Source organism: Equus asinus, chromosome 4 (genome assembly GCF_041296235.1).
Source record: "Equus asinus isolate D_3611 breed Donkey chromosome 4, EquAss-T2T_v2, whole genome shotgun sequence".
Taxonomy (NCBI): domain Eukaryota; kingdom Metazoa; phylum Chordata; class Mammalia; order Perissodactyla; family Equidae; genus Equus; species Equus asinus.
The window spans coordinates 55084139-55111983 of NC_091793.1; the positions used below are offsets into that span (position 1 = coordinate 55084139).

A 27845-nucleotide genomic window follows, 5' to 3' on the forward strand; every position below is an offset into this window, starting at 1 on the left:
CACTTTGCACTTTGTTCTCCTGAGAACTGGATTTAATGTTTGAAGATGTTCAACTTTCTCCTAAGAAAATTAAAGAGATTTTTCAGATCCTGAAGGGGTGTTTTCTTCTGAAGGGATAAGGAGATGAGGAATCATACCATCTTTTAACTGGAGCAAAGTTTAAGCACCAAAATTGGCCTGGTGGGGTGGAGATTGGGAGAAATGGATAAAACAAATCCAAAAACAAACATGGTGTATGACTACTTTACTTTTTACTAGAGTTCTAAAGTATATATCTGATTCTATCATTCTCTTGCATGGACCTTCAATGTTATTTAGGGATTAAAGTTCAAAGTCTGTGGATTAACAATCAGATTCCTAAATAATTTCTTTTTGTCTAATCTTTCTAGATTCCCATTCTTTCACTCTTCCACATGAAACTTTCATCCAAGAATACAACACATCTTCGTATTTAACATTTCTATCCCTTCTCTTTCTTCATCCAGGAACATCTTTCCCACCTTCAGTAATTTGGACTTTGATTCAGGTGAGCCTTGCCTGTCCTCCTGAGTTAGATATGCTGCTTTCTGTGTTTCTCTAACACAACACTTACCACACCATTGTCCTAAGTATTAATTTACCTGACTCGCTTGTTTAGCACTTCAGTGTCTTTGAGGCAGGGAATATGGCGTATACATCTTTGTGGTGTCACTATCTCATGTCTAATGTTTGGAACATGATCCATGTATAATTAATGTTTATGAAATGAGTAAGAGCTGAGCAAAGCTCAGTTTTTAGGCCAGGGTGATACTTTTAAACTTGAAAGTGGTCTCCAAGATGATATTCAAATCCTGAATTACTCACAGGACCCAAGAGGCCAGGACTTCAGTGACAGAACAAGACAAAATTCTAAATAAAGCTGAAACTATTGGAGTTAATGCAGTTATTTCCTTGAAGCAAGTTAATTTGATGCTAAATTTTCAGGAGGGCAAGGAAAGTAGAACTAATCAAGTAGCAGAAACTTCGTAAAGATTTGGGTATCAGAGTGAGCATCCTAGAGAGAGATTCCATACTATGACCCTGCCTTCCCTCCTCCCTGTCTTGGCCTCAAATCTGGCTGACTCCTCTATACTTTCTACCGTAGAAACAGGCCACTGATGAGTTCTGCAGAATTTCAACAGCAACTTTACCCAAATGGCAAAAAAATTCTGTGAGCCAGCCTTAGACTCTCTTTCCCAGCTTGCTGATTTTCTACTTAATTTCTCTTATGACTAATACTGTAACAGATCTTCTAAATGGATTTTTATGACAATCCTAAAACCAAACCACCATTTTAAACTCTAAATCTATTTTTTTGTTGATGATTCTTTTTTATGACATCATCTTACCTTTCAAAATGCTTACAATTTCAGTAGGCAGACAACTTGAAGATCCATGAAACAGAATGGATGATCAGGTGATATTATATGTGAAATTGACATAGGGAAATGTCACTTGTCCAGAATATTTAGGAAGAACCTCAATACACAGCAGCGATTTTAATTAGGTTAAATAGATCTAGTTTTGTTTGAATTCAATGAATAAAAGGTTATAAATTGAGAGACTTAGCAATATCTTAAAGATAATTACTACCTAGATCTAGATAGCCCATAAATTTATACGCTTTCTGGAACTCTAAATAATTTCTATGGTTTATTCAATAATGGTATTCAAAAAGTATCTGTCTCTGTATTTTTTGGAATTTTATATTCCTCCTCCTCTAAACAAATATCTTCACTGCACGTAGTTTTACATGAATAATTCACAGTCTCCTAAATTTAGGTGCAGCCTTTCTAATTGTGCAGAATATTTTAAACAAAGAAACAAACAAAATATTCAGAATAAGATCATCTCTATCTATCTGAAATTAATGTCATATTGCAACTATAGAGACAGAGTTTGAGTTTAATTTTATGAAAATTTTAGCAGTCTAAAGAAATGAGAAGATATACAAAATTACAAACAGAACGGGTTTCAGAAATTGGTATAGAAATATTGCTTTGATTTTGAAAGCTTTTTTTATATTCCCTGCTTACAATCAAAAGTTCTTTTCAGCAGAATTTAGCCGGCCAAGAACTTGTTTTAGAATTATGTTTATTTTAAAAATAACAATATTATTATTATTATTACTGTATGGTAACATTTGTTTCAGAGAAGCTTAGAGAGTCGTATAGACATAATATACTTAGACTGAATAATTAAAGAAATGGCAGTAGCTCTTTTATGGTGATGGAATGTCAGGTCTCAACAGATAAACAACCTGTGCAGAGTTATGAAGCCAGGGAATGAGTCTGACAGTTCTCAGTTCAGTTGCTGCAGTTTAGATAACACTTGCACTTCTTTGACATAAATAGACATTTTGTAATGGGGGCATGTTTCTATCCCTTTGAACGGCACTGTTCTGCCCACTTCAGTGGAAACTGTCTTGCAGAGAGATCTAAAGCCCACAATAGTCTCCAAGTTATATTTATTTAGCAATTTTTACAAATTTGTGTCTTAAAATCATGCCATTTCAAGATCTTTAGTTCAAAAACTTTCACTGAAATAGCATTAAAGTTCTGATTTAAACTGACGAAAGAAAAAAATTGGCAAGTTAAGGTTGTCATTCCCAGGTACTCAGCAAATTCCAGAGAAATTTTTGAGTTCTATAGAAGAGTTCCTGAAAAGTTAATCATAAAATGACCCTTTGTATATAGGACTGTCTTGATTTTTCTATTGGTTTTCTCTTTTAAATATTCTAACATTTCGTATCTTTGGGTTTCCTGGATGTTATCTATTTTTAAGATTTCAGCTATGTAGAGAGATTAAGCAGCTGTAACACACATGCTTACATAACAGGACTTCCTGAAGGATCTCAGACATATTTTTGAGGTATCATTTTTTTATAATTACAGAAGAATAAATTTCTTTCCTTTTACTGCTGTATCTTATCTCCTTAAATATCAGTTGGAATCACCTATGTTGGATCTACTTACCAGTGATTAGTGTAATTTAAAACCTTTTTAATTGAATCAAATTAGATATCACATTTGTCTTGCCACAGTGCTCACAAATGTCAAGGTCACTTTAATTCTTCTCTCTTTTGATTACATGATGCTTAGTAACACCTACAAACAGCTGGGCAACAGAGGCATCAACAGAAACAGAGAGCTGTATGTAACTTCACAGCTAGCTCTATGACATATTAATTCTATATCGGCAAATTTACATGCATCAAATTAACATCATATTGAAGAATACCCCAATTGGAACTTTCATAAGAGCTTTATATTAACAGGACCCCTGTATCTGGGGTTCTATTATCCAACACTTCAGCTGGCTTTCGCTGGGATGGAGGGTCAATTGTTCTTCATGATGACAGTCCTGAGGAATTATTCTGGAGTCTCTGCTGAATCACAGAAGAGGTTTATTGGATGGGGTACAGTTTTACAGGAAGCATAGTTCATTGTTTTCTAACTCTTTGAAAACTAATGTGCATAAAGTACATAAGATCATTCTCAATAAGAATAAAATATGAACCGAACCATTGAAGTTAACAAAGAGCGTGTTGGATTTCCTTCTGAATTGTTTATATGAAAAAAATAAATTTATGAAAAACATATGTACCAATTTTTAGGATACTCTTATTCATAAGCCTAGTATGTCTAAGAAGAAAGGGAGATGAAACATAATATTTATCGAGTACCTCCTCAATAAATGTTCAGGGCTGTGATGTAGAATTTTCAGTTTGTGCCCTGTGCAACAGCTCCTATCATGGGTTATAAGGGGGGATCTGAAATCCTCTCTCATCTTCTTAAACTGTGAGATCTTGTGAGATATGGGAACATCTTTGCAAATTAGTCTACCCAGAGCAAATGTTTATTAAATTGCTTCCAAGAGATCTTTTATGCTAGAAGAGACCCTGGCATTATGCAATGCCTTTACATAGACAAGATCGTTTTGAGCATCAATGGTAACTATACGAAGAGTTTTATTATCTCTATTCTTAAAGTGAGACACAAATAGCCTAAGTAAATTGCCCAGAGTTACACAGATAATGATGACGATATGATTCAACTCCAATCCTATAAAATTTACTTTCTACTATATCATGAAAATGTAATCAGGTACAGGAAAACTATGAGAAGGATGAAAATAAAGAGCTGGAAAAAATAAATACAAGAATTAATGTAAAAATATGTTTTTTCCTAAGAAAATGGAGTATTAATTTTAAAGCATGTATTTTTAAAATGTAATTTTCTGCTTCTGCATGAATATGTCCTATGGGTATATTTTAACAGCTTAGTCTGAAAAATAAGTTTTTCGAAATATTTGTACTCTGCATTTATTTCCCACAAATGCTGTTTTAATCAACATTTATAATTTATAAAGTTATTTTATTTTAAACTACATTAGTACATATAAATCTTATAAAAGGTGCATATAAATTAAATGCATTATGAACACATTTACACATTTATATATTGTTTACAGTACTGTATTTAAGAATATGTAAAGAATTTTCTAAAAGTCCCATTCATGAATATCTCAACTTGAAGATGGAGATTAAATGGCAATGTAGGTATCAGAATCTGTGGGAATTTTCCTCTGAAAATATTTAATTCTCCTTGAAAGAATTTGCCTTTGCAATTCTTAATATTATGCAAGTAAAAGAGTAACTATGTTTTGCCTAAAAATGTATCATAAAAATATTTTTGTAATAGCCAGAAGAATATTCCCATTTATTAATATTTTTATTGATTAAGTGCATTTTCTTCAGTTAGCTCATATACCTTAGCTAATGATTGTTAACAGCCACATGTCTATGCAGAGTAAAGGAGCCAGAGAGAGAAATCTTCTACTTTCATGAAATTTGTTACAGAGTGGTGGATTAGATCAGGTTTATTGTTTCCTTGATGTATAGATGGGGCTACTGAAGTTGACTTTGCAGCCTCAAAAATTTTCCTTCTGTGCATCAGCCCTGGTGGCCTAATGGTTAAGTTCGACGTGCTCTGCTTCAGCGGCCTGGGTTCAGTTCCCAGGCATGGGCCTACATCACTGTCTGTTAGCTGCCATACTCTGGCGGCAGCCCACATGAAAAAGGAAAAAAAGAGGAAGATTGACAACAGATGTTAGCTCAGGGAGAATCTTCCTTCGCAAAAAAAATAAAAAATAAAAAAAATAAAAAATTGACCCTCTGAGACCCAACCTTACTTCCCTGGGTCTCTCTCGAGTAGAAAAGATTCAAGAGAGTGTAAGTGAGGCATAGAGTAGATATTAAGTCCTTATCAGCTTGAAGCTTCATTTACCCCAAAGGTTTGTGCACTTAGATCTGCAAGAAGCTTCTGCCCAGAGGCTGACAGTGTGGGAGGGCATTCTTTCCTTTTCTTGATATACCCAGTAAAGGGACTTCCTTTCCTCCTTTTAAGTGTTGGGTAATGAAGAATGGTTAACTGAGCCCCATTACCCTTAGATAGGAAGAACTGAAATAAGGTCTCTGTAAACCACTGGAATTTGTCCACAGGAGTCACTGTGCAACAGCCATATTGTATAGTGAAATCTTAGCCCATTGGAATCGTTCAGTGGAAAGAATACACTAAGCCTGAGAGGAAAATTGTTTTGATTTTTAGATATTAGATATTTTGATATGTTTCAATGGTTCTTTAATTTTCATTCTCTATTAAGATATTCTCACAAAGTGAGCTTACTTCATTCTATTCAAGTTCTTCCTTCCCACTGATTTCTTTCCTTCTGTCTATGAACATATCAAAATATCTTCTCCTAAAAGAAGAGCAAAAACCAAGCAAAGACAGAGAGACCTTCCTTCAACTGCTCCTCCCCTTCAGGAATTGGCCTTGGATTTCTCCTTCATGTTACAGTGAGTTTTGTGAAGAATGGTTAGCCCTTCTTTCGTCTGCCCAGTCCTTCCTGAACCTATTACAGTTTACTTCTGGGCTCAACACTCCATGAAAGGATTCTCCTTGGGGTCATTGATTACTTCCCATTATCTGATTCCAAGGACCCATTTTAAATTCTCTTTGATTTCTCCCTGATATTTGTAACTGTCAATCACACTCTAGTCCTCAAATCTCTTTCCTCCTTTGGCTTTTTGGAAATAAAATTTATCACTGCAAATATAATCTTTTTGTCAGTAGACAATTCCCATGGGAATAAAGCATATTAATTTGTATACACAGCTTTACCTCTTGTCATTTCTAACTCTTGCTTTTTACAAATTGTTAACCTCATTAAATAATTATTAATAAAATATATCCACAAATTTTGTCTGGTTTACCCCAGAAATGTATCCTGAGCTGGTTTCCTGTCCCCATCCTAATGGCTCTGCCATGGCTTTGACCTATGCCTTCATCTTCTCTTGCTTAGTTGATTGGGGGATATCCCTCTTTAGCCTTTCCTCCTCAAAGTCCTTCCTTCTCATTGATTAAAATTCATAAAAAGATAAAGGCTGATTATGTCACTACCATGCTTAAAACATCCATGGAATACCTGCGGTGAACAGAAAACCATGCTGTGTTTATTATGGCGTCTAAGGCCATTCCCAGGTTAGATCTAAATCATCACCCATCATTCACTTCACAGGCAACACGTCCCCGCTTTCCACACCGTGGTTTGCCCCTCCAGGGGAGTGCAGTTCGCTAAACTCTACCCAAGACTCACTAGAGTCTTTTAAAACTCTGTACCTTTTACATTTTTTTTTCCTTCCCTGGGAAGTCATTTTCCCAGCTTCTTTGCTTACGAGGTAAACTCCATGATCATTCCATTAGATCTAGTTTACCTTAGTTCAACGGAAGTTTTATGGGTGGCCTTCTATGTGCATGAGACTGAGAACATAAAGAATACATGATTTCTCTGCTCCCAAAGAGTTCATAGTCTGTAGGGAGTGTGATTGTGAGCAGGGAGGATGTGAGAGCCACTGACAAATTGGAAGGATATTATGGGGCTATTCATTGACATAGGGAGTTACAGAGTAGCTACTGCTCTTGAAACATGTTCTCCATATTGATGATTCTTTGGATATTTATATACTTAGAGCAGGTAATTAAAGGTGGGAAACTATTTTCAGTGATGCCTTGTAGACTTGGGATATGATCCTTCTTCTAACACAACTAGCCATGCAGAAGAGTCAGAGGAGGCTTTTTAAAGGTGTAGGTGGACCCCAATATCTCCTCCACAGTGAAGCCTTTCCACACTCCCCCAGGAAGAATTCATCTTTTTTATCTCTCCCATCCCATAGGATTTTGTTCATATCTATCACGTTTGCTGGCTTTCATGAGTCTTATGTATTGTAGGTGTGCCATAAGTGTTGGCTGAATGTACGTATAATGAATTTGTTGTATAGGACTTAATATACTATGACGTTTTGTAATTTATCTGCTTTCTTGTTTGTAAAATTTTAAGTAGAACTGCATGTAAATACTACAGTGGATTAGAGACTTTGCCACAAATTATCTAGTTGATTCTAGACATAAGATCTAACTTAGGCTTTTTTTGTCATCCATAAATTGAAGAGATTAGATTAGATGATTTTAAAGTTCTTTACAGGTCTAAAAATTTTTTTCTATTAACTTATAATAGATAAAAAACAATTGTAATATATTTATTTGATATATTTGAAGTGACAATATCACTTTTAAACTTCATCCACTTAAATTTGAAAATGTTTATTTATTTGCAATTAACTAGTAAGAACAAGAATACATAGATCAATCTGAGGTCCAAATATATTGGATTTGTTTAATATTTTAATTTCATTCTTAAACGATGAATGATTGGTCAAGGAGAAAGAACAGATGGTTTAAAGTCAGGTCGAGGTAACATAACTACATCATTCCAGGAGTAAGAAAGTGCTATTCATTTCAGTAAAATTAATTGACGTTAAGTGAGTTATTTGCTTTGGTTATTGTCCAAGTCTTTCATTTTTATATGCAAATAAATTATTTCAACTGAGCAGCAATTATAGCCCAAAGGCTTAAATTACCTAGGAGATGTTAATTCAGTCATAGGTTGTGACATCCATGTAATACCAATTTATAAATGATCTTGCTCTCTTGAAAAAAACTTACTATTACTTCCAGTGATGTGAAGAGCACAGTATAGTCTTTATATATCTTTGTCTTTGTAGGGAAATATTAAGTATGACTATGTTATAAGTGATATAACAACAAAATTTGTAGCAGAACTTAATGATAAAGAGATTTCATTGTGATACTTTAAACCTTGGCTAACCATAAAAAATAGTGCCAAATAAGTGGTGAAGAAATCGGAAAATGATAAATAAGGCTGAAAAGAAAATATTACTATCATAAAGTTAGGTCTTCTCAAACTATTCTTATTTTTCCATAAAAGAAGAATAATGTCTTACTTTAATAGATAGGTACTTGCTACTTAGTGTTTCAAGACAGGGTTTTGATAATACATTTCACATTTTTTAAATTGGTACAAATGAAATGTGCAGCAAATTGAAAACGTGAATGTACTTTTTACTTAAGAAAGTCAAGGGAAGACTGATCGTATTAAATGGTGTCTTTGAACATTTACAAAACTAAAATTTTAGAGAAAACTACAACTGGTAAAATCATAAATATATATCATATTATAGTTACAATATTTATAAAAACTATAAATATTTAACTCTAAGTAAAAATCACATGTTCATCAATTTGAAAGTGTTGTTAAAATTAGATCAAACTAGGACGTCTCCTGAAGCACCTCAATGCACTGAATACTGCATTCTCGCTGCTGTTGGGGCTTTTGAATGAACTCAGCTAAAAATTGTTGACTGTCACTGTTAGAATCCCTGCTAGGCAATCACTGAACCCTTGTGCTTCAGTCTTTTGTTAACACTGAAATAATTTTTCAAGGACTGATAATTATATTTAATTTTGTATTTCTGCTTGTGTAATGTAAATGCTAGCTTATAAGACAATCAAATTAGTGAATAAAAATTATTAGATGCTCAAATAATAAAGAAATTCACTGATATTAGTTTCTCTTTTCCACCTGTCTAGTTGCCTATGTTGTTTGGGGAAATATCCTCACAGCTTCGCAAGCTTTATATCATCTTTATGTAGTATTTGTTGGTGCTGCACCACACACACATGCATAAGTAGTGGAATGTGTACACTCACAATCTAAATAATGCATACTAAAAAATTCTGCATGGAGTAAAAGTTGTAAATGGTGTACTTTAATGGAAAGTTAAGTCCACAAAATTCAAGCCTGAAACTCAACATAAAAAATGGGGACATTTTCTCATCAGTCAAATTCAACGTTAAAAGGTGATATACCTGTCACAAGAAATAAACTTGGAAATGACATTTTTGAGCATAATTTCTATTGTCATTTCAAAGTCCGCTTTTTAAAGCATCCATCTTGTTGAAAACAATTGCCACTGCTGATAATAACATAGAGGAAATTCTATGGGAAGAAATTTAAACCTGTCTTTTAATAACAACAATAACAAAAAACCAGAAATGTCATTTCTGTTTTGTCTCTATAATCCATATAATTTAGAGAAATATTTATTCAGTCTTCCTACTACAATTATACAAAACAGTTAATAAACTTCTTGATCAGCAGAGCTTAGTGTTCTAAAGATTTATTCCCCAGGAAGAGAAAAGTTATAATTATTTCAAGAAAAATTGGGACACCTTATTAAAACACTTACATCCATAACATGGAGCTGCATCATGGAAGATAGAAGGTGTTCTGGGGAAGTGAGATTGTCTATCCAATAGACAATAGACAAGGTGGCTTTTTTTGGCTTTACAATCTTTTAGAATCTAATAAGAGAGACTGCATTGTATGGCACCTTAGAGTAGTGTAGTAATGGAGTAAAAGAGTAAAAGAGCTAATGAAAGGTATTTCAAAATAAAATTTAATAGAGATTAGGCAACATACATATCAATTTCTACTTCTCAGTATTTATCTATCTGAGAATCAGTCTAGTTTTTGAAACAATAAAAGTTTAGAACATGATGGGAACTTTTTTATTGTATTCCCATTTTAAGTGCATATAGTTAAGAAATCATTTTTGTAATGCCAAGAAAGTGAAAATTACCTAATTTTTTGTTGTAAAGTATCAAAATTCATCCAAATGGTCATGAATCATTTGCTGGGAAAAATAATAATTGGTTGTGAAAATTACCACATTGGCATGCTATGGAAGTTAAGGCATACTTGACCAGTCTTGCCTTTGCATCTTATTTTTCTCATCTGTTTCTCACTTGCCTAAACATGTTCATCATAAATTGTGAAAAGATTTACCCCATCTCTAGTCCATATGCATAGTCTGCTTCCAAAATGTATAATAAGAGACTTGAGGATCTCAAATATTTTATTTACCACCAACATTGTCAATGATTGTTTAGAGTGAAGTATTTGCAGGGGTTACTTCATGAAATTACACCTACTGCCTGTTCAGCTCTGCTCCCACTCCCTCCTCAGCCTGTCGTTAACACACACCTATCACTGTCCTTCTCTCATTCTTGGTGTTGTAAGTCATCATTGTACACAGAGTAATTGCCCTTCTGGGGCCAAACAAGGCACATGAAGACTCTTGGAAGGTTAATAATTTGGCACCAATTCAAACTAAGTTTCTCTCTTTCTTTTTTTTTTTTTGAGGAAGATTAGCCCCGAGCTAACATCTGCTGTCAATTCTCTTTTTTGCTGAGGAAGATTGACCCTGAGCTAACATCTGTGTCCATCTTCCTCTAGTTTAAATGTGGGACACCTGCTACAGCATGGCTTGATAAATGCTGTGTAGGTCCACAGCTGGGATTAGAACCGGTGAACCCCGGGCCGCTGAAGCAGAGCTCACAAACTTAACCACTACACCACCGGGCTGGCCCCCAAATCAAGTTTTTTAATACATGAATTGAACATTTAATGACTTCTAATTTAATGGCTTCTCATAATAGTCTATCAACCTGGAGTTTCTCCCTCTCATTGCACAGCTTGCAATTTTTTCCTGATTGTCTACCAACAGCCCACTATTCCTCAGCTACTCCATTCCTGAAATTGACTCTGTGTCTTCCCTTTCAGATCTTCTTCCCCACTCTACATTCCCACCCTCTTCACATTTATTCTAACTCCTTCCTGTGCTTACCACAACCTGGGCCATCATGCTCTTCTCTTCTTTCACCTGCTCCATGAAACCCACAATCCACTTTTACTGTAAATTAACTAATTCAGTGCTATGGACTGAATCATGTCTCCCCCATCCCCCAAATTCACATGTTAAAAACCTAACTGCCAAGAGACTGTGTTTGGAGATATACCCTTTAAGGAGGTAATGAAGGTTAACAAGGCCATAATGGTGGGGCCCTAATCCAACAGGACTGGTGTCCTTATAAGAAGAGGAAGAGACACCAAGCATGAGCACACACAGAAGAAAGGCCATGCGAGGACACAGGGATAAGATAGCATCTGCAAGCCAGGAAGAGATGTGCCACCAGAACCAACCCTGCCAGCACATTGGTCTTGGACTTCCAGCTTCCAGAGCTGTGGGAAAATAAATTTATGCAGTTTTCTTCAAGTCACCTGGCTTGTGGTATTCTGTTATGGCGGCTAGAGCAGGCTCATCCATCCAGATTACAGCTCACTTCACTGTCATTCGTCCACCTCTTTGCCTAAGTGAAACCTCACTTCTGAGAATACTTTCAGTTAGCAATACCTCCTTTTGCATTCCTTGAGCAGAAGTACTTTTACTTTCCTCCCTGCTGCCAAGTTCATATCACTGTTCTGAAGCTTTCCTCCTTTGAAGTAAAGTTTGTGTCTGTAGTTTATGCATTTACACCTCTCCTTCTCATTGAAATTACCTGCAGAATTTCTGATCTCCCCCAATCTTTTTTGTTAACATGAGACTTTTTCACCTGGACTTCTTTTGGATGCTATTCTCTCCATCAACATCCACACTAACTCACAATTCTTGAATTTACCCATTTGCTTAACCCTTTCCTTTCACTCTACCACATGTCACAGTGTTCTTGTAGTTGTCCAAAACTCTTGGCAAAGGAAGACTGTGGTGGCTTTAAAATATTTCTCTAATTCTTGACATTCCTCCCTTAAAGAGGTGGAGTTTAACTCCCCCCTTTTGAATGTGGGCTGGACTTAGTGATTTGTTTCTAATAAATAGAATATGGAGAAAGTGATGGTGTATAAAGTAATTTCTGAGACTAGTTCATAAAAGGTACCACATTTTCTTCCTCATTCTCTCTCTCTTGGATTCCTCACTCTGGAGAGGGCTGCTGACATGTTATGATGTTGTGGAGATGCTGAAGGAGCCCTATGAAGAGGTCAACATGGCAAGAAACTGAGGCTTTCTCCCGAAAGACAGGAATTGAGGTCTTCTGCCAACAGCCTGTGAGCATGTTACCTTGGAGGCAGATGGGCCAGCCCCTGTTGAATCTTCCGATGACCACAGCTGCTGACTACAATTTTGACTGCAGCCTCATGAGGGGCCCTGAGCCAGATCCACTCAGACCCACCCTGACCAATGTGAAACTGGGATAATTTATATTTGTTAAGTTGCTAAATTTTGGGGTAATATTTACACAGCAATAGATAAGATGTCCAAATGAATGTCTAAAAGAATGGGAGCAAGGAGATTAATTAGCAGACTATGGCAATTGCTCAAAGGATGATTGTCACCTGGATTCCAGGGAGTTAGTGAATTAGACACTGAAGTGAGGAGGAAAAGGGAGGAGGCACCAAGATGACCTCTCAGCTTTGACTTGAGTAACAGTGTTCCATTTACTGAGATACAGAGGATGTGGGGAAGAACAGATTTGGGAGGAAAGAAAAAATCTAGTAAATGCATTTGACATCAAATCCTGTGACAATGACAAGAAAGCACTTGGGTAAGAAAGAGTCTAGAGCTCAGGGAAGTCAGGCTGGAGGTATAAATTTGGAATCACAAGCAGATAGATGTAGGTTTTAATAATTGGACTATATCAGTTCACCTAGACAAAGAAAAGAATCTGGAGCCAACTCCTGTGTCACTCCAATGTTTGGAGATCAGGTGGAGGAGAGGACCTCCAACAAAGAAAACTGAGAAGTATTGACCAGATAAGTGGGAAGGAAATCAGAAGAACGTGGTCTCCTGGAAGTCGTTCAGTGAGAGTGTCTGAAAGGAGGGGACCTTTAGAGTTTCCTGCTTCTGAGAGTGTGAACATAAAAATATCCACTGGAATTGGCAACCGGCTTGCGACTGATGGCCTCTCCAAGAGCTAGCTGCTCTGACTGGAGAAATATGAATGGAAGGCAGACTGAAGGGGGATGATGGCTGAGTTTTAAGCACTTTCTCTCTTTCACATTGAATGTACTATATTTTACTTCTATTTGAGGCATTTATTTCTTTATATTGTTCCCCTCAAATAGATTACAAGCTCCCCGTGCATGGGAACTTGTCTTGCTTTCTCCAGACTCTCCCAGCGGACAGCCTTCAACATAATAGTTTAACAAGAAATATTTATTGAGTTGAATTACAGACTCTTGCACAACCTCTAAAGAAGTTGCAGAAAAGAGAAGAAACAAAACGGTAGAGGATTTTTTAAAAGTCCTGTGAAGGATTATAACCATTTGAGAAGAACTTTTAAGTATGAGGGTTCCTTCACTTGTCCTCATTCTTTTGAAAGCTTACCCTGTTTAAATCAATTGACAAAGCGTGTTGGATGTGCAATGACTATTAAAGTCCCTAGGTGGCTGATTTGCCCAGTATCCCTAAAGTTCATCCCTTACACAAACAAAATGAAACAAAAATGACAAAGCAGAACAAAATAAAACAAAGCCTAGATAAAATTCTGAATGTTGCTAAATTGTTGAAGTTTTAAAAAGAAGAAATAAGTTGACAAAAAATAGACCATGAACAAAATCCCTAAAACACAGTTCAGTTATCTTTTTCCCATTAACCAAGAGCTTGCAGCACATATTCACCCTTAAGAATGTACCCATTCACGTTGTTGGTGTCATTTTAGAGACTTTAGACTGCGTTGTTTAGGTTCTGCGTGTGGAAAAGAGACACGGGAGGTTTCCTTCTAAGTCAGCACTGTGCCAGCTCAAGAGAATGTTATATGTAGTATTTTCCAGCTCTGTTAAATATTCAAAAGATTTCTTTCTGCTGTCTCTATGTCAAGGCCAACTCCTGGAAACCTTGCTCTGAAGCTCTGAAATGAGCTAAATAATCTATAACAACTACCACTTCTTTCTCTAGCTGGAGAGGAGAGACTTAAAAAGAAGTATATAGAGGAGGAGGAGGAAGAACCCAGCACATTCTTGTTCATTTGTGCAAATTTCAGAAGTTTTTAGATACTTGAGGCCCAAAGTGTATATTTGACTTTGTCCAAATAATGAACAAAATTGCTACTTAGCCTGATACCCTTTTGCTTAGTTATCTTTGCTTATGTGGAATCAGCATTTGGTTATTATGCCATTTATTCTATAAGGGCCTTAAAAAGTATTATTTATAAAAATCCATGAGACAAATCAGGAAGAAAGCTTAGGAATTTCATATTTCTGACTTTAATGCTTTTGCATTGTTGATGACCAAACTTTAGTGTGTGTGCTTGTTTGCGAGCATATTTGTGTACGAGATGCTATTTATAGGAGTATTTTATTTATTTTAAAATTTTTGTGTTTGGTTGAGTTGAAGATTCTTGTAAAAATCAAAAAAGATGCATTTAGAGAAACAATATATGCTACAGAGGGCTTTGACCCTAGTCTCTAAGTGTCAGTTTGCTTCTCTGTAAAAATGAGATAATAAAATCTACTGTGCAATATGTTTGCAGGATTAAATGAGATGAAAATTATTTTTTAGGATAGATATGCTCACTGAATTTACCCATTTTTATTACTATAGTTATTATTTTGAGAAGAGAAATGTATATTTTATTTGTTACGGTTGCCACCTTTTGAACAGCAAAAGGAGCATGGCTCCTGGCATCTTAAAGCTATTGCTAGTTTTTCTGTTGTCACTTATTAACCCTACAGAACTGCTAGCAGTGCTTGGCTCTGAATCTCTTATTTTCATGATACCCTTTAGGACACCAGATACAAGGTTAGATTTTGGAAGAATTAGTTAAAAAAGATACAAAACAATCATACAGCTGCCATTGCTTGCTGATTGGTTATGAATAGAAAAAGTCTATGATTAGAAAATTTTGGTAATAGTAATCAGGAATATTTGGTATCAGCTTTCATCACTAAGCTCTTATCTTCACATTTTCAAAAATACGGTCTGGTGCTGTATTAACTGAATAGCTTTTTATATTTTCTAGAATTAGCCCATTTTGTTTATCCTTATAGCGGAGGCCCCTTCCCTTCCCACCCCCCCAATTTAAAATTTGCAATGATCTCTGTGGACAAAACCAACTTAAACTCTTGTGAATGCAGTAATTTGTGTGTGTGTTTACTTGTCGTTCTTACTTCTCAGCATCCACTGGTTTGTTAATCCCTTGAAATGTGGATTGTCTCATTTCTTTACTAAAACTGCTTCATCAGTCGATGACCTAATTATCCCATCCAATAGGCCTCCCCCCACTTTTCTTTTCTTTGAACTCTGCAGAAACTGACCTTGTTAATCTCTCCTCCTTTAAACATTCTCTTTCCTTTTCATCTCTGACATTGCTCTGCTCTTGTCACTCAGACTGACAACCTGTTCCCTTATTGCTCTTAGTTTATACTTTTCTTCCTGGTCTATTATATTTGCTGTCTGCATAAGCCTTCTTAAAAATCCATTTGGAGGAAGTGGTTGGGTATAAATATATGTTTAAACCAAAACTGAGTTAAACCTTATGTTTGGTGTGGCCTTAGCCTCCGTTATTACTTCCTGTTAATATTTACTAAACACCAACTCAGCACCATTGACAGAAAATATGAATAAAAATTCCCACTGTCACAAGATTGTGTTCTACCAAAGGAACAGGAAATAAAATATTACAGAAATGAGGTAAGTGTTATATCAGAGATATGAATAGGAAACTAACAAGAAAGTGCTTAATTAATTTTGCCTCCAATTTCAGAGTTTTTTCAAACACCAAATGATTTCTGAGTTGAGTCTTGAATACTAAGTAGTTGCCAGTCATACAAAGAAAAGAGGTGTACTTCAGACAGAAAAACTGCATGTACAAAGGCACGAAGACTAGAGCGCCTGAGACATCATTGCAGCTAGTGATACTCACAGTAGAAAGGTATGCAAGGTCCACATAAAGAAATTTCTTGAATGACATATTAAGAACATTGTATGTTATCCTGTAATTGGGAGCCATTAAACTATTTTAAGCAGATGAATGATGTAATTACATTTGTTCCCTTAAAGGGGTACTTATTCCTAGTAATCCAAGAAAAGCTAATTAAAGGCAAATTAAAAGCTAAGCCACTGGGGCTGGCCCCGTGGCCGAGTGGTTAAGTTCGCGCGTTCCGCTGCAGGCGGTCCAGTATTTCATTGGTTTGAATCTTGGGCACAGTCATGGCACTGCTCATCAAACCACGCTGAGGCAGCGTCCCACATGCCACAACTAGAAGGACCCACAACGAAGAATATACAACTATGTACTGGGGGGCTTTGGGGAGAAAAAGGAAAAAATAAAATCCTAAAAAAAAAAAAAGCTAAGCCACTGGCACTGGGAATGGAGAGAGGGGAGAAAAATACTACAGGGTTCAGTGATACAACAGATGAAGATTTTGGGGATGACAAAAAGTAGTAAAGTAGTCTAGGTACCAAGCCTATTAATTGGTATGTGATGGTTCAAAATAACAGAAATATATAATGGAATAGGAAGATCAGATTTGAATGACAAATTGGGTAAGGAGAATTGGAAGTTCCTTTTAAACCTTTAATAATAAAATGTACAATAGTCACTGTGATGGTTAATTTTATGTGTCAGCTTAACTGGGCTAAGGGATGTCCAGATAGCTGGTAAAACACTATTTCTGGATGTATCTGTGAGAGTGTTTCTGGAAGAGATTAGCATTTGAGTTGGTAGACTGAATAAAGAAGATCCCCTCACAAGTGTGGGTGGGCATCATCCAATCTGTTGAGGGCCCAAATAGAACAAAACGGTCTGGGAAGAGTGATTTCACTCTCTCTGCTTGAGCTGGGACATCCATCTTCTGCCCTCGAACATTGTTGCTCCTGGCTATGGGCTATCAGACTCAGACTGAGATTTATACCATTGGCTTCCCTGGTTCTTAGGCCTTCAAGCTTGGACTGGGACAACACCTCTGGCTTTCCTAAGCCTCCACCTGGCAGAGGGCAGATGATGGTACTTCTCAATCTCCATAATCGTGTGAGGGGGTCTTTCTATATGCCTGTTTATATCCTATTGGGTCTGTATCTCTGGAGAACCTGGACTAATAGAGTCATTATTCTGATTGTCTTCATGTTATTTGTTATTTAATTGAGACTAAAGAACTTTGTGGATTTGGGGAATTATGATTATGACTCACAAAGAAAAGGTATAAGCTGAAGATTAACATTTGAGTTATCGTTGATACACTGAAAGCAGCTGGAATCATGGAAGCAGATGAAGTGATAAGATTTTAAGAGGTTCCAATATTTAAGCAGTAGATGCAGATATTTCTGATTATTCCAGATTTCTAAGAATACTGAGAATTCCCTAGGTTAGAGCTCACTTCTAATCATGATAGTTTTGAAATTATTAACATAATAAATGCACACTTTTATTTATATTGTAATCTAGCAAAGCAACTAATTGTACTGAAGATTGCCTTGGAGATCTTGTAATCTTCTATAGAGTCACTGGTGGGTCCTACCTACTAGTTATACGTAGAAGGGCTAGGAGACAGCTATTTTCCTGGATTAGGATATAACTTGAAAAATAACTTTTTAAAAAGAATAAAATTTCTAAAAGAGAAAAAATAAAGTGAGAAGAGTGGCGTTGTTTTCCATTTTTGCAAATCTCTTTTATGTTTGGCTTAATAGAAGATGGCTAGATTCTCCTATCTTCTTGTGCATCAATTTGTTGTGATACCACATGTTATGTATCCTCTGGAAAACTCCCCTGTGAACTGGTGAGACAACAAGAATGAAAAAGGCAAAAAATAGTTTAATATTGTTACAACACTAATTTTGATTTTATAGGCCCAAGAAAAGGTCTCAGGACCACTATGAGTCTCCAGGTCACGCTTTGATAGCTGTGGATCTAGTTAAATTGCTAAGCCAAGCAACATTAAGGTCGACCCTACTGGATTTCCAATTACATAGCAAATCAACCCCTCCTGATTTTAAATATGGCTTTTCTTTGTCTTGTAATGAAACTACAAGTTACACAGGGCCTTTTGCTTTATGGATAGTAGAAAATTTGCCTCTGCCCTCTGGGAAGAATTTGCAACTATTTTCAAGAGAGTCCAAGACCTTCAAGCAACAGAGGAACTGAGACTCTAACATCCTTTATCCACATACCTTCTGGGGTAATATCCACTGAACAAAATGATCTTGAGGAAGAGGAAATGCAAAGCCCTAATTTAAAACGTGTTGGGGAAGGGCCAGCTCCATTGGAGTTATGCCCGGGCCTGGAAGACTCTCAGGACTTGGCTACCACGAATATGGTCATGTTTTTAGAAGGATTACTGAGCAAGCAGATATGGAAAGAGACAATAATATTTGACATTGAAGCTTGGGACACCGTGTGGTATACAGGGATCTGGGGCAGCAGAGGTGGCCTGCGGGGTAGAGAGGCAGGCACGGCCCTATGCAGAGTGTATTTTAACCACAGTGCCATAGTGTTGAAGAAAGAAACAGATTTACCAGAGTTAGTGGATCTTTGGCAGGTGTTTGTAAGCTAGTCACTTCTCTTCATCTCCCTCACTTTCAACTAAGTAAAACCAAGGATTCTTGGATAATTCATTTTGGAAAGTGATTGTTAGCCTCAAGAAAGATATCCTGGGACTCATGGTATATGGGCTTAAAAATGCGACCCCTAGGTAATCTTAGATCATGGTGGTGTAGGTTATATCATTCTAAAACAAATTAAATCATTTAAAAAAATACATTTAAAACAAGTTAATATATGTTAAAGATGGAAATTTTGGGAAGAAGGTTTTCAATAATTGGAATTTAAATATTACAATTCATGTTTATTTTGTGAAATGACTATTTATAACCTATTATCATTCTTATGACTGAAAAGTATAGAATTTTTCTTCAGTCTAATGCAACAACTATAGAAATTATTTTCATGAAATAAGTTAATTACACAAGCACTTTAAATTTCACCCAGTGACTTAGAGAAGTAAAATGATACTGTGTATTCATACTTGATGACTTTTAATTCTAGTTGCCTAACTTTGAACACCATAATTCACTGTGTTAATGCTAATATTACTTATAGGGCTCCCTTGCCTGTATCCTGGAAAATTACACTTGTGTGTGAGTGAATAGTCCGTGACTGGAAACAAACTAAAATTTCAGTGAAATCAGTCTGTGACAGAGGACAAAAAATGTAGAGAAAATAGTGTATATTTATATTGGATAAAAGTATCAAAATATTTGGTGAAAGATATTTATCAGGAGCCACATAAGCCTTAGTGGCCAAAAGTAACATTTGGGTATATTTGCTTAATTTGAGGAATCTAAATCTTATACTGCTTTATATCTATTCCTATACCCATCTTTATAATATACTCATGCCTATGTATAATCTATACATATGTAATACATATCTATCCATACATATAAACACATTTCATATGTGATTATAGATATAAAACATATAGCATATGTTATAAACATACACATGATTATAGACAGTTACCTGTAGTTTAATCTGCTTCACTTTCTTCCCTGACTTCTGAATTCAGTAATCATGTACGTATATGGTACTGAGGAAAGTTCAGCTCTCGTCAATCTAATTCAGTACTGTAAATGCAGTAAAGTTTGTGGAACTGCTTTTGAATGGTAAAACTTGGATGAAGAAAAGTTGATTTTCCCAGCCTCAGAAGGCACTGAAGTAATTCTTAACTCTGCGTGGAACCAGCAGACTCTGGGCTCTAGCTGTCCCTGCTTGGCTGGCCCTTGAGGACAGACTTACTACTGAAAGAGACTTTTTCTCTCTCTAGAGTCCACAGTTCTGCACAGACTCTGCATATTATTGTGCCACAGCCAACTTGAATGTTTCATTGGAGATCGTTCCATATCAGTCCGTAGTGAGACACTTCATTCTCTGTAATGCTATATTATGGACATACCAGCAACTCATGAACATTCACATTTTTCTATTTTCTTTTTTTGTATAAAGAATGCTGCGGTGAATGTTCTTCTGAATCTATCCTTGGTTTTTGTATAAATATTTTACCAGAATAAATTTCTAAAACTGGAAATTTTGGGCCAGGAGGCCCTATGAGCTCTGATATTTCAATATTGGGAGTCCCTGCTCTTCTCATGTCTTTATTTCATTGTTTAAGAGAGAAAAGCAGAATAGGCATAATAGGAATGAAGCATTCCCATTTGGAAAACATATAATGTCCTTGGAATACAAACTAAAAATAGATGTATTTCATGTGGCATTGTAAAAACTGAAATTCCTTAGCATATATTTTAGGTAGCTTGTCTTAAAATCTCCCTTGATGTTAATTTCTAAGTATTAAATTATCTCATTAACTTTAATTAAAAAAATAGAGGTGAGTTTAGTTTTTCTTGAAGTTCTTCCCCCTTTAAGGTTTGCAATATAGGCCGAGATCCTTTAAAATATTCTATTTTGGGGCCAATAGAATTTTTACATAGCAAATAAACATACTTTTAAAATTTGTTCCTTTACTAATTTCACAAGTACTGCGCACCTACTTCTTGCTTTCGGTCAGTCCCTGTTCTTTAATATCTGGGGGTAGATAAGTCTACCCCCAGATAGATTAGTTAAAGTCCCTCTCTTTGAACAATTTGTGGACATGTGGCATTAGTAACAAAACTGTGTGAAAACTGCTACAGTATCAGTGATCCTGAGCTAGGGGAGCGCAGAGAAGTGTCACTTAGTCTGTTCCTCATTGTGTTTTGAAAGTTCTGTCACTTTTGCGTTAGTTATCGAGTTCAGTTATATTTATTTTAATGCTAACAGGAAGGACAAAATGAGGAAACATAAAAATATACCACATTCCCTCCCCTTTCTCTCTGCCTATTATACATACCTGGATATCTACTTGAATGTTTATATTGAGGTAGATTGACATAATACCTTCCATTGCAGAACCTGGACTCTGAGGACTTCCTTCCCATGGTTGCTAGTTCAAGAAAAAAAAATATATTGCCACTCTATACAGCTAAGCATGGATACTGGGCTCATGGAGAAGAGGTGGCTACTCATTGGACCTACAAGCCAATATTTTAGGAGGATTTTTCCATTTGAAAATGCCTGGAATGATACATCAGTTCTTTGGATTCAGCCAACATGACACACCTTGTCTGGAAAGAGTTCTAACATTTTAATTATTTAAAATGACACTTTATTTTCATTTAATGTCTGTGGGACATTTTGGTCTTATCACAGGGGAAAAGGAAGAGGGAGCTAGCTATGTGATTCTCTTCCCCAGCTCCCTTCTAAGACACAACCTCCATTAACAGAATGAATGAAGCTACTATTGGCAACGTTTGGACCAATGGACCGGTTCAATTTGCTTCTGCTGTAAATTGGGCTTTTTTGCTTCAATATTCATAATTTATTATTTCATTTCTCTTGTTTTTCACATCATCTTTATTCCCACTTCAATGTGGTCTACCTTATTATTTTGTTCATTTATTCATTCTTTTTTAAATTTTTCCATCTGTTTATCCACCCAGGCATACTAAATGCTAACTACTGTGCCAGAAGCAGAAGACACAAAAAGGAAAATGACATCATTCTAGTCCTTAAAGAGTTCCCAGTTCAGTGAAGGGGAAAGACAAATAAGTAAAACCTTCCTTTTTCCTCCTTACTTTCCTTTTAAATTTCTTTTTCTTAAATATTATTCCATCTATCCTTATATTTATCCATTTCAGCTCAACTCAGTGAGTCAGAAACAAAGGAAGACACTTTCTATATCCAAAGCTCTTAGAATTAAGTTCAGATAAGTACACAAATTCCTTGCTAGTGTAGTGCAGCTGTTGCCTCTGGATAATTCCAGGTCTTCGAGCCTTCTGGGGTCACTCTTTCATTAGATACTCCAACTAAGCTCCTAATACACTGAGTTCCTATTCTTCATTCCATGGGAAGCGCTGTCTCTCTCAACATCTCCAAGGACTTCCATCGGGGCTAAATTTCTCCTGATTACCTTTTACTTTTATGCATTACTCTCCTATGTTTTGGAAACTCCCTGTGTGTCTTGCCTCCCGTGGTTGACTGCTCCTCCCTTGTCCCTCCATGGCCTGGTACCTCACTACTCAAAGCACCATCAACACCAAACTGCTTTATACACAGCCTTTTGCTGAAAGCATAACAGAGCAAGCATCGTCTTAAAACTTCATATTCTCCACTGGTTTCCCAAAGTTCTGCTGCTGCACCTCTGGAGGGATTTCTTGCTTGTCTGTCCTCACATAATGGGCCTTTGCTCCTTCTCCTTAGAAACCTTTCCCATTTCCTTCTCTTCAGAATTCAACTTCCTTCCAGCTTACTCACTCTCAAGCTGACAGAGGCCAACTTCCAAGTGCCTACCATGTTTTTATGAAGGAGACCTTGATTCTCTGTTACAGTCCTCTCATTCTAGACCCTACCTGGTGTCCTTAGCTTTTACAAATAAAAAATTGTCTATTTAGCTGGGGTTTTTTTTAAGCAAATAATCACCTACTTCTGAGATGAATGTTGTCTCCAGGATGCCAAAGTTTGTTTCCTTATTTAACACTATTTTTATTTTTTATATTATGTTATTATCACACTCCAGCAGATTTACAAATACTTAAGAGCTAAAGATATACTAAGTTATACAAATTACGATGAAGAATAATACAAATACAAAATTGTGATGTGTTTCTTTAAATAATGCTGATAAAAATATTGATAAATACAAGCTCCAAATGACTTATAAAAACAGGCAGACAACTTTTGGTTTCTAAACTTTGTGTCTTAGAATTGTACATATTTAGAGGCTGCTCAGTTGCTTTGTTTGCTCACAGGCATTTGTGTAGATGCCAGAATTATGTCACAACAGACACAGACAAAAGCACAAATACTCCATTACTTGGGAGGTAGTGAAATATTCTTATTAATGTTGAAGAAGATTCTTTTAAGAATCTACAAATGCTTGTAATTTAAAAACTGCTTCAATTCATTTACTGTTGAATTGTCAACCTTGCACTGGAGTAGTGCTTTTCAAACTTTAGCGTGCACAGCAACCACCCAGGAAGATAAGAAGTGCAGATTCCTCTCCCTACACAAGAGAATCTGTGTCTGATGTCTGATATGGGGAAAGCAATTCCCATTTGTATAGGCTCCCCAAGTACAGTCTAATAAATGTGATCTTTAGACCACACTCCTTTTCTAGGAATATAGGTGGGTAATTTAAATGGTTTCCAAGTACAAGAAGATTCACGTTACTTAAATTCCAACCACTAAGTGTGGTATCTTAGGACTCTGTTGACCTTTGCTGATAACATAACAGCTCGTTTAATGAACATAAACATCAGGTTCTAAAGTTCCTATGGAGGTAATAATTATATTTTTAAGAAGTATACTTAAATAAATATAATAATGATTTCTAATATTTGCACAGTGCTTTAAATCAAAAACCACTTTAATATGTATCTTTTATTTTCACTTCACCTCAAACAGTGGGGCTGGTACAATAATTTAAGATGAGTAAATTCTATAGGTCTCCCAACTGGTCAACAAGTCCGAAGGAGTGCCACCAGCAATGAAACTGCTCTGACGTCACGTTACAGCCTCATTTTAAAACCCAGGTAATATTTTTGATTAACTTATGGTTCTTCAGAGAAAGAGGTTAACCTTTAAAAAGCCAGGGTCTCTGTGCTAGGTTGGGATTTATTCATCACAGTTTGTGAAAAAGATTTGGAAAACCTACTGTTCCTGTGGTGCTACAGTCAAGGCATCCTCGAGGAAGTGAGACTGAAAAGCCCAGACATGGTCACCGCGTCCTGCTGTGTGAGGCACCAGCCTCCCCTTTCCGTCAGGGTAACCTTCCCTCACACCCTGAACTATAGTCTATTGACATTTTATCAGAGGTTTCTGTGACCCATGAGTTTAAATAAATCCCTTTTTTGATCCTTTCAAAGCATCTTTTTTTTCCTTCATTGAATTTATCACAGTTATAATTACATAATTTTCCTGCAGTTAATTATTTAATGTCTGTATCCCTGGTAGAATGTGGGTTCCTTTCTCAAAGTCAGGAGTTGTGTTTTGTTAACTGCTGTTAAATTAAGACCCCAGCTCTGTGGCCTGGCATAGAAAGGCAAGTATACACATTTGTTGAATGACGGAAGGAAGGGTTGGAAAATGTCTGATTGGAATAGGTCCCAGTGTGTTTTATTATCAAGCATCAAAGTACACTAGAAAACTGTCTTTGTTGCATGGAGGTGGTCAGGCAAGCTAGGGCTAGTTTTGAAAGAGCCATGTTGAGAAGTTCCACTCAATTCACTACATGAATGTAGATGGAGAGTTAAAGACTGACAAGGTATCTGAAAATATGTTGGCTAAGGAATACTAGAAGCATAAGATGAAACTGCAGTTTAACTGCCTTATGTTCTCTAACTGCCTGGTAGATAGAATTTGTGCGCTAAAACTCTTGACAGCCTCAAATTCTGGAGACTAGGTGGGGATGGTAGAGAGTGTGGGGAGTGGTTGAGGGGAGTTAATAAGTACACACTGGCAGGGCTTTAACAACAAAGGAAGATTTCAGGGGAAATCAGAAACAAATGTGACTCTTAAGTCTACAGATAAAATTATGATTAGATTAAGAAGTAATGTATAAATTAAAGATAACTGATTCTTCCTCCAAAAGATGTTGCCTATTAAAGGGTCTATATGGTCTTAGTGATACTGTTACAACAACTAGTTGCTTTAAAAAGAATTGTATATTTATTTGTATGAATGGAAAGCCGAGTGAAAAAACATCCTAATATCTTTCAACATGTCTGAGAAAACTAATGGTCTACTTACAATACGAAAACAAAGGGAAATTGCAAGATGTGCATGGGTAAGTAAGTCAAAGCCCTGAGAATGAGATGCCTTCTAATTCTATATGAATAATGTACTAACTGGCCCACTGCATAGAAACAGTTCCATAGTTTGGGGTGGTTCTTTAAGGCAGATGGTCACAGTTCTAAGATTTTTTTAGTCTTCTTGTATATCCCTTATAAATTGGTGGGTTGAAACTCAACTAACTTAAAAAGGAGGTGGTCTCAATCTTTTCTTGAAACCTAGATCTTCTCAATGGCTTGGCTGAGGAATAGAAAATGGAGGACAGCTTTGAGTTTTGTCATACCCTATTATTTCTGAATAAGGGCCTCACTCCACTTGACTGATGACATTCTACTCCTGAATAATTCATTTGTTTAGACATTCAAAGAACAGTCTATTGGTGCTCAATAAGCATGCTAAATCCGACAGCATTATCAGAGGGCAGTGGGAATCTGCCAACTTCTTTGAATGCCTCTAGAACTGGCTATGACAGTGCCATTCACTCAAACAGTTGGGTTTCAAGTTTTCAGACGTTCAATATTAAGAAGTATGTGAACTCAACATAAAGAAATGTTTTCAACGTATTTGTATTTTACATTTGAGAGTCTGGTAGTTAAGGGAACAGAGTCTGGGGCTAAACTTGTCTGGTTAGTGTCTCTGGTCCATCGTTTTGAATCTATGACTTTGGAAAAGTGACTTAAACTCTCTCTGCCTAATAATCTGAAACGGTAAAGTGGGGTAGTAGTAGTGTGGTTATGACGATCACTCTGAGTTAATTATGTTAATTGCCTTTAAGAGTGTTTGGTGCTAGTAAGAACTATATGTAATTGAGAGTTTTTATTATTCAGTATTAGTAGGTGTATGTATTCATATATTATTGACTGAAGAAATGAAAAAGAGTTGAATTAAAAAAAACCCCTACAACTTTATACCACGTTATTTCTGGTGTTTGGAGTTCTTTTTCAGGAGAGGAAGAAATTGTCTTTTAATTTGTTCCGTAAGTGTTTCTCTGTCTTCAGTCTTGTTGCCTCTCTACCTGTTTAGATTTGCTCTTTTAGACAAGACGCCCCCTTAAGTTGATACAATTTAAATGGAAACATGTCTCAAAGATTTTTTCTTTTGTATTCATACCTCATGACAACCTGAACATTATATTTATAAATGGAAACCTACAGTTAAATTTGAGTGGCTTCTGAATTTCTAGCCAGTGTGGACTGCGCTTTATATATATGGGTGTAAAACTTGATCTAATACATGAAGATTTCTAGGATTGTAACAGTATCTGCAGCCATTGTTTAAATTTTATTATTTTTTTCAGTCTTTTGCCCTTTAACATTCTTTTGGAGTGATTTTTCTGCTCTCTTCACAGGTATATTTTCTTACAAAGAGTCAAGAAATTATTTTCCAATGTAAAGCAAAACTTGTTTTCTATATAAGATGAAAACTAAACTTGAAACACATTACATGTGCAACTCTAATTAATGCTACCTACACATCTCGTCTTTCACTCGAGTGATATCCTAAGTGAAATCTTTAAATATGGTTTTATTCTTTTTCATCCACAGGGATTGATGCTTGTAGATTTGGATCAAAGTATACTGTGGTTCAGATCACTCTCTCTGTTTCTTTTTTTATTTTTTTCCTACAGTTTATTGCTTTTGCTTCCTTATTCTTCATCCTGGTTTCAATCACAACCTTTTGCCTGGAGACACATGAAGCTTTCAATATTGTTAAAAACAAGACAGAACCAGTCATCAACGGCACAAGTGTTGTTCTACAGTATGAAATCGAAACGGATCCTGCCTTGACATATGTAGAAGGAGTGTGTGTGGTATGGTTTACTTTTGAATTTTTAGTCCGTATTGTTTTTTCCCCCAATAAACTTGAATTCATCAAAAATCTCTTGAATATCATTGACTTTGTGGCCATCCTACCTTTCTACTTGGAGGTGGGACTCAGTGGGCTCTCATCCAAAGCTGCTAAAGACGTACTTGGCTTCCTCAGGGTGGTAAGGTTTGTGAGGATCCTGAGAATCTTCAAGCTCACCCGCCATTTTGTAGGTCTGAGGGTGCTTGGACATACTCTTCGAGCTAGTACTAATGAATTTTTGCTGCTGATAATCTTCTTGGCTCTGGGAGTTTTGATATTTGCTACTATGATCTACTATGCCGAGAGGGTAGGAGCTCAACCCAACGACCCTTCAGCTAGTGAGCACACGCAGTTCAAAAACATTCCTATTGGGTTCTGGTGGGCTGTGGTGACCATGACCACCTTGGGCTATGGGGACATGTACCCCCAGACATGGTCAGGGATGCTGGTGGGAGCCCTGTGTGCTCTGGCTGGAGTGTTGACAATAGCCATGCCGGTGCCTGTCATTGTCAACAATTTTGGAATGTACTACTCCTTGGCAATGGCAAAGCAGAAACTTCCAAGAAAAAGAAAGAAGCACATTCCTCCTGTCCCTCAGGCAAGCTCACCTACTTTTTGCAAGACAGAAGTAAACATGGCCTGCAATAGCACACAGGGTGACATGTGTCTAGGCAAAGACAATCGGCTTCTGGAACATAACAGATCAGGTAAGGCACAACTTCAATTGCATGCTGTTAAATTCTTTATAGACCAGTATGTCCCTTAGGTAGAAGGCAACCGTTTTCATTTTCTTCAAAAGTTCATGAGTTTTCAGTTCTCCCCCCTCACAGAATATGTTTGTGT

At 36.4% G+C, this 27845-nt stretch overlaps 1 protein-coding gene across 9 annotated transcripts in view; it reads left to right on the forward strand.

The window, feature by feature from the left end:
- The window catches only part of KCNC2 (potassium voltage-gated channel subfamily C member 2), a 191972-nt gene that overhangs the window by 153284 nt on the left and 10843 nt on the right, over positions 1 to 27845 (forward strand). For all 9 annotated transcript variants that reach the window (XM_070507325.1, XM_070507327.1, XM_044747960.2 and 6 more), the window contains one exon: positions 26782 to 27709. In XM_070507325.1, coding sequence (XP_070363426.1) covers positions 26782 to 27709 — 928 coding nt within the window. The remainder of the gene's footprint in view (positions 1 to 26781; positions 27710 to 27845) is intronic.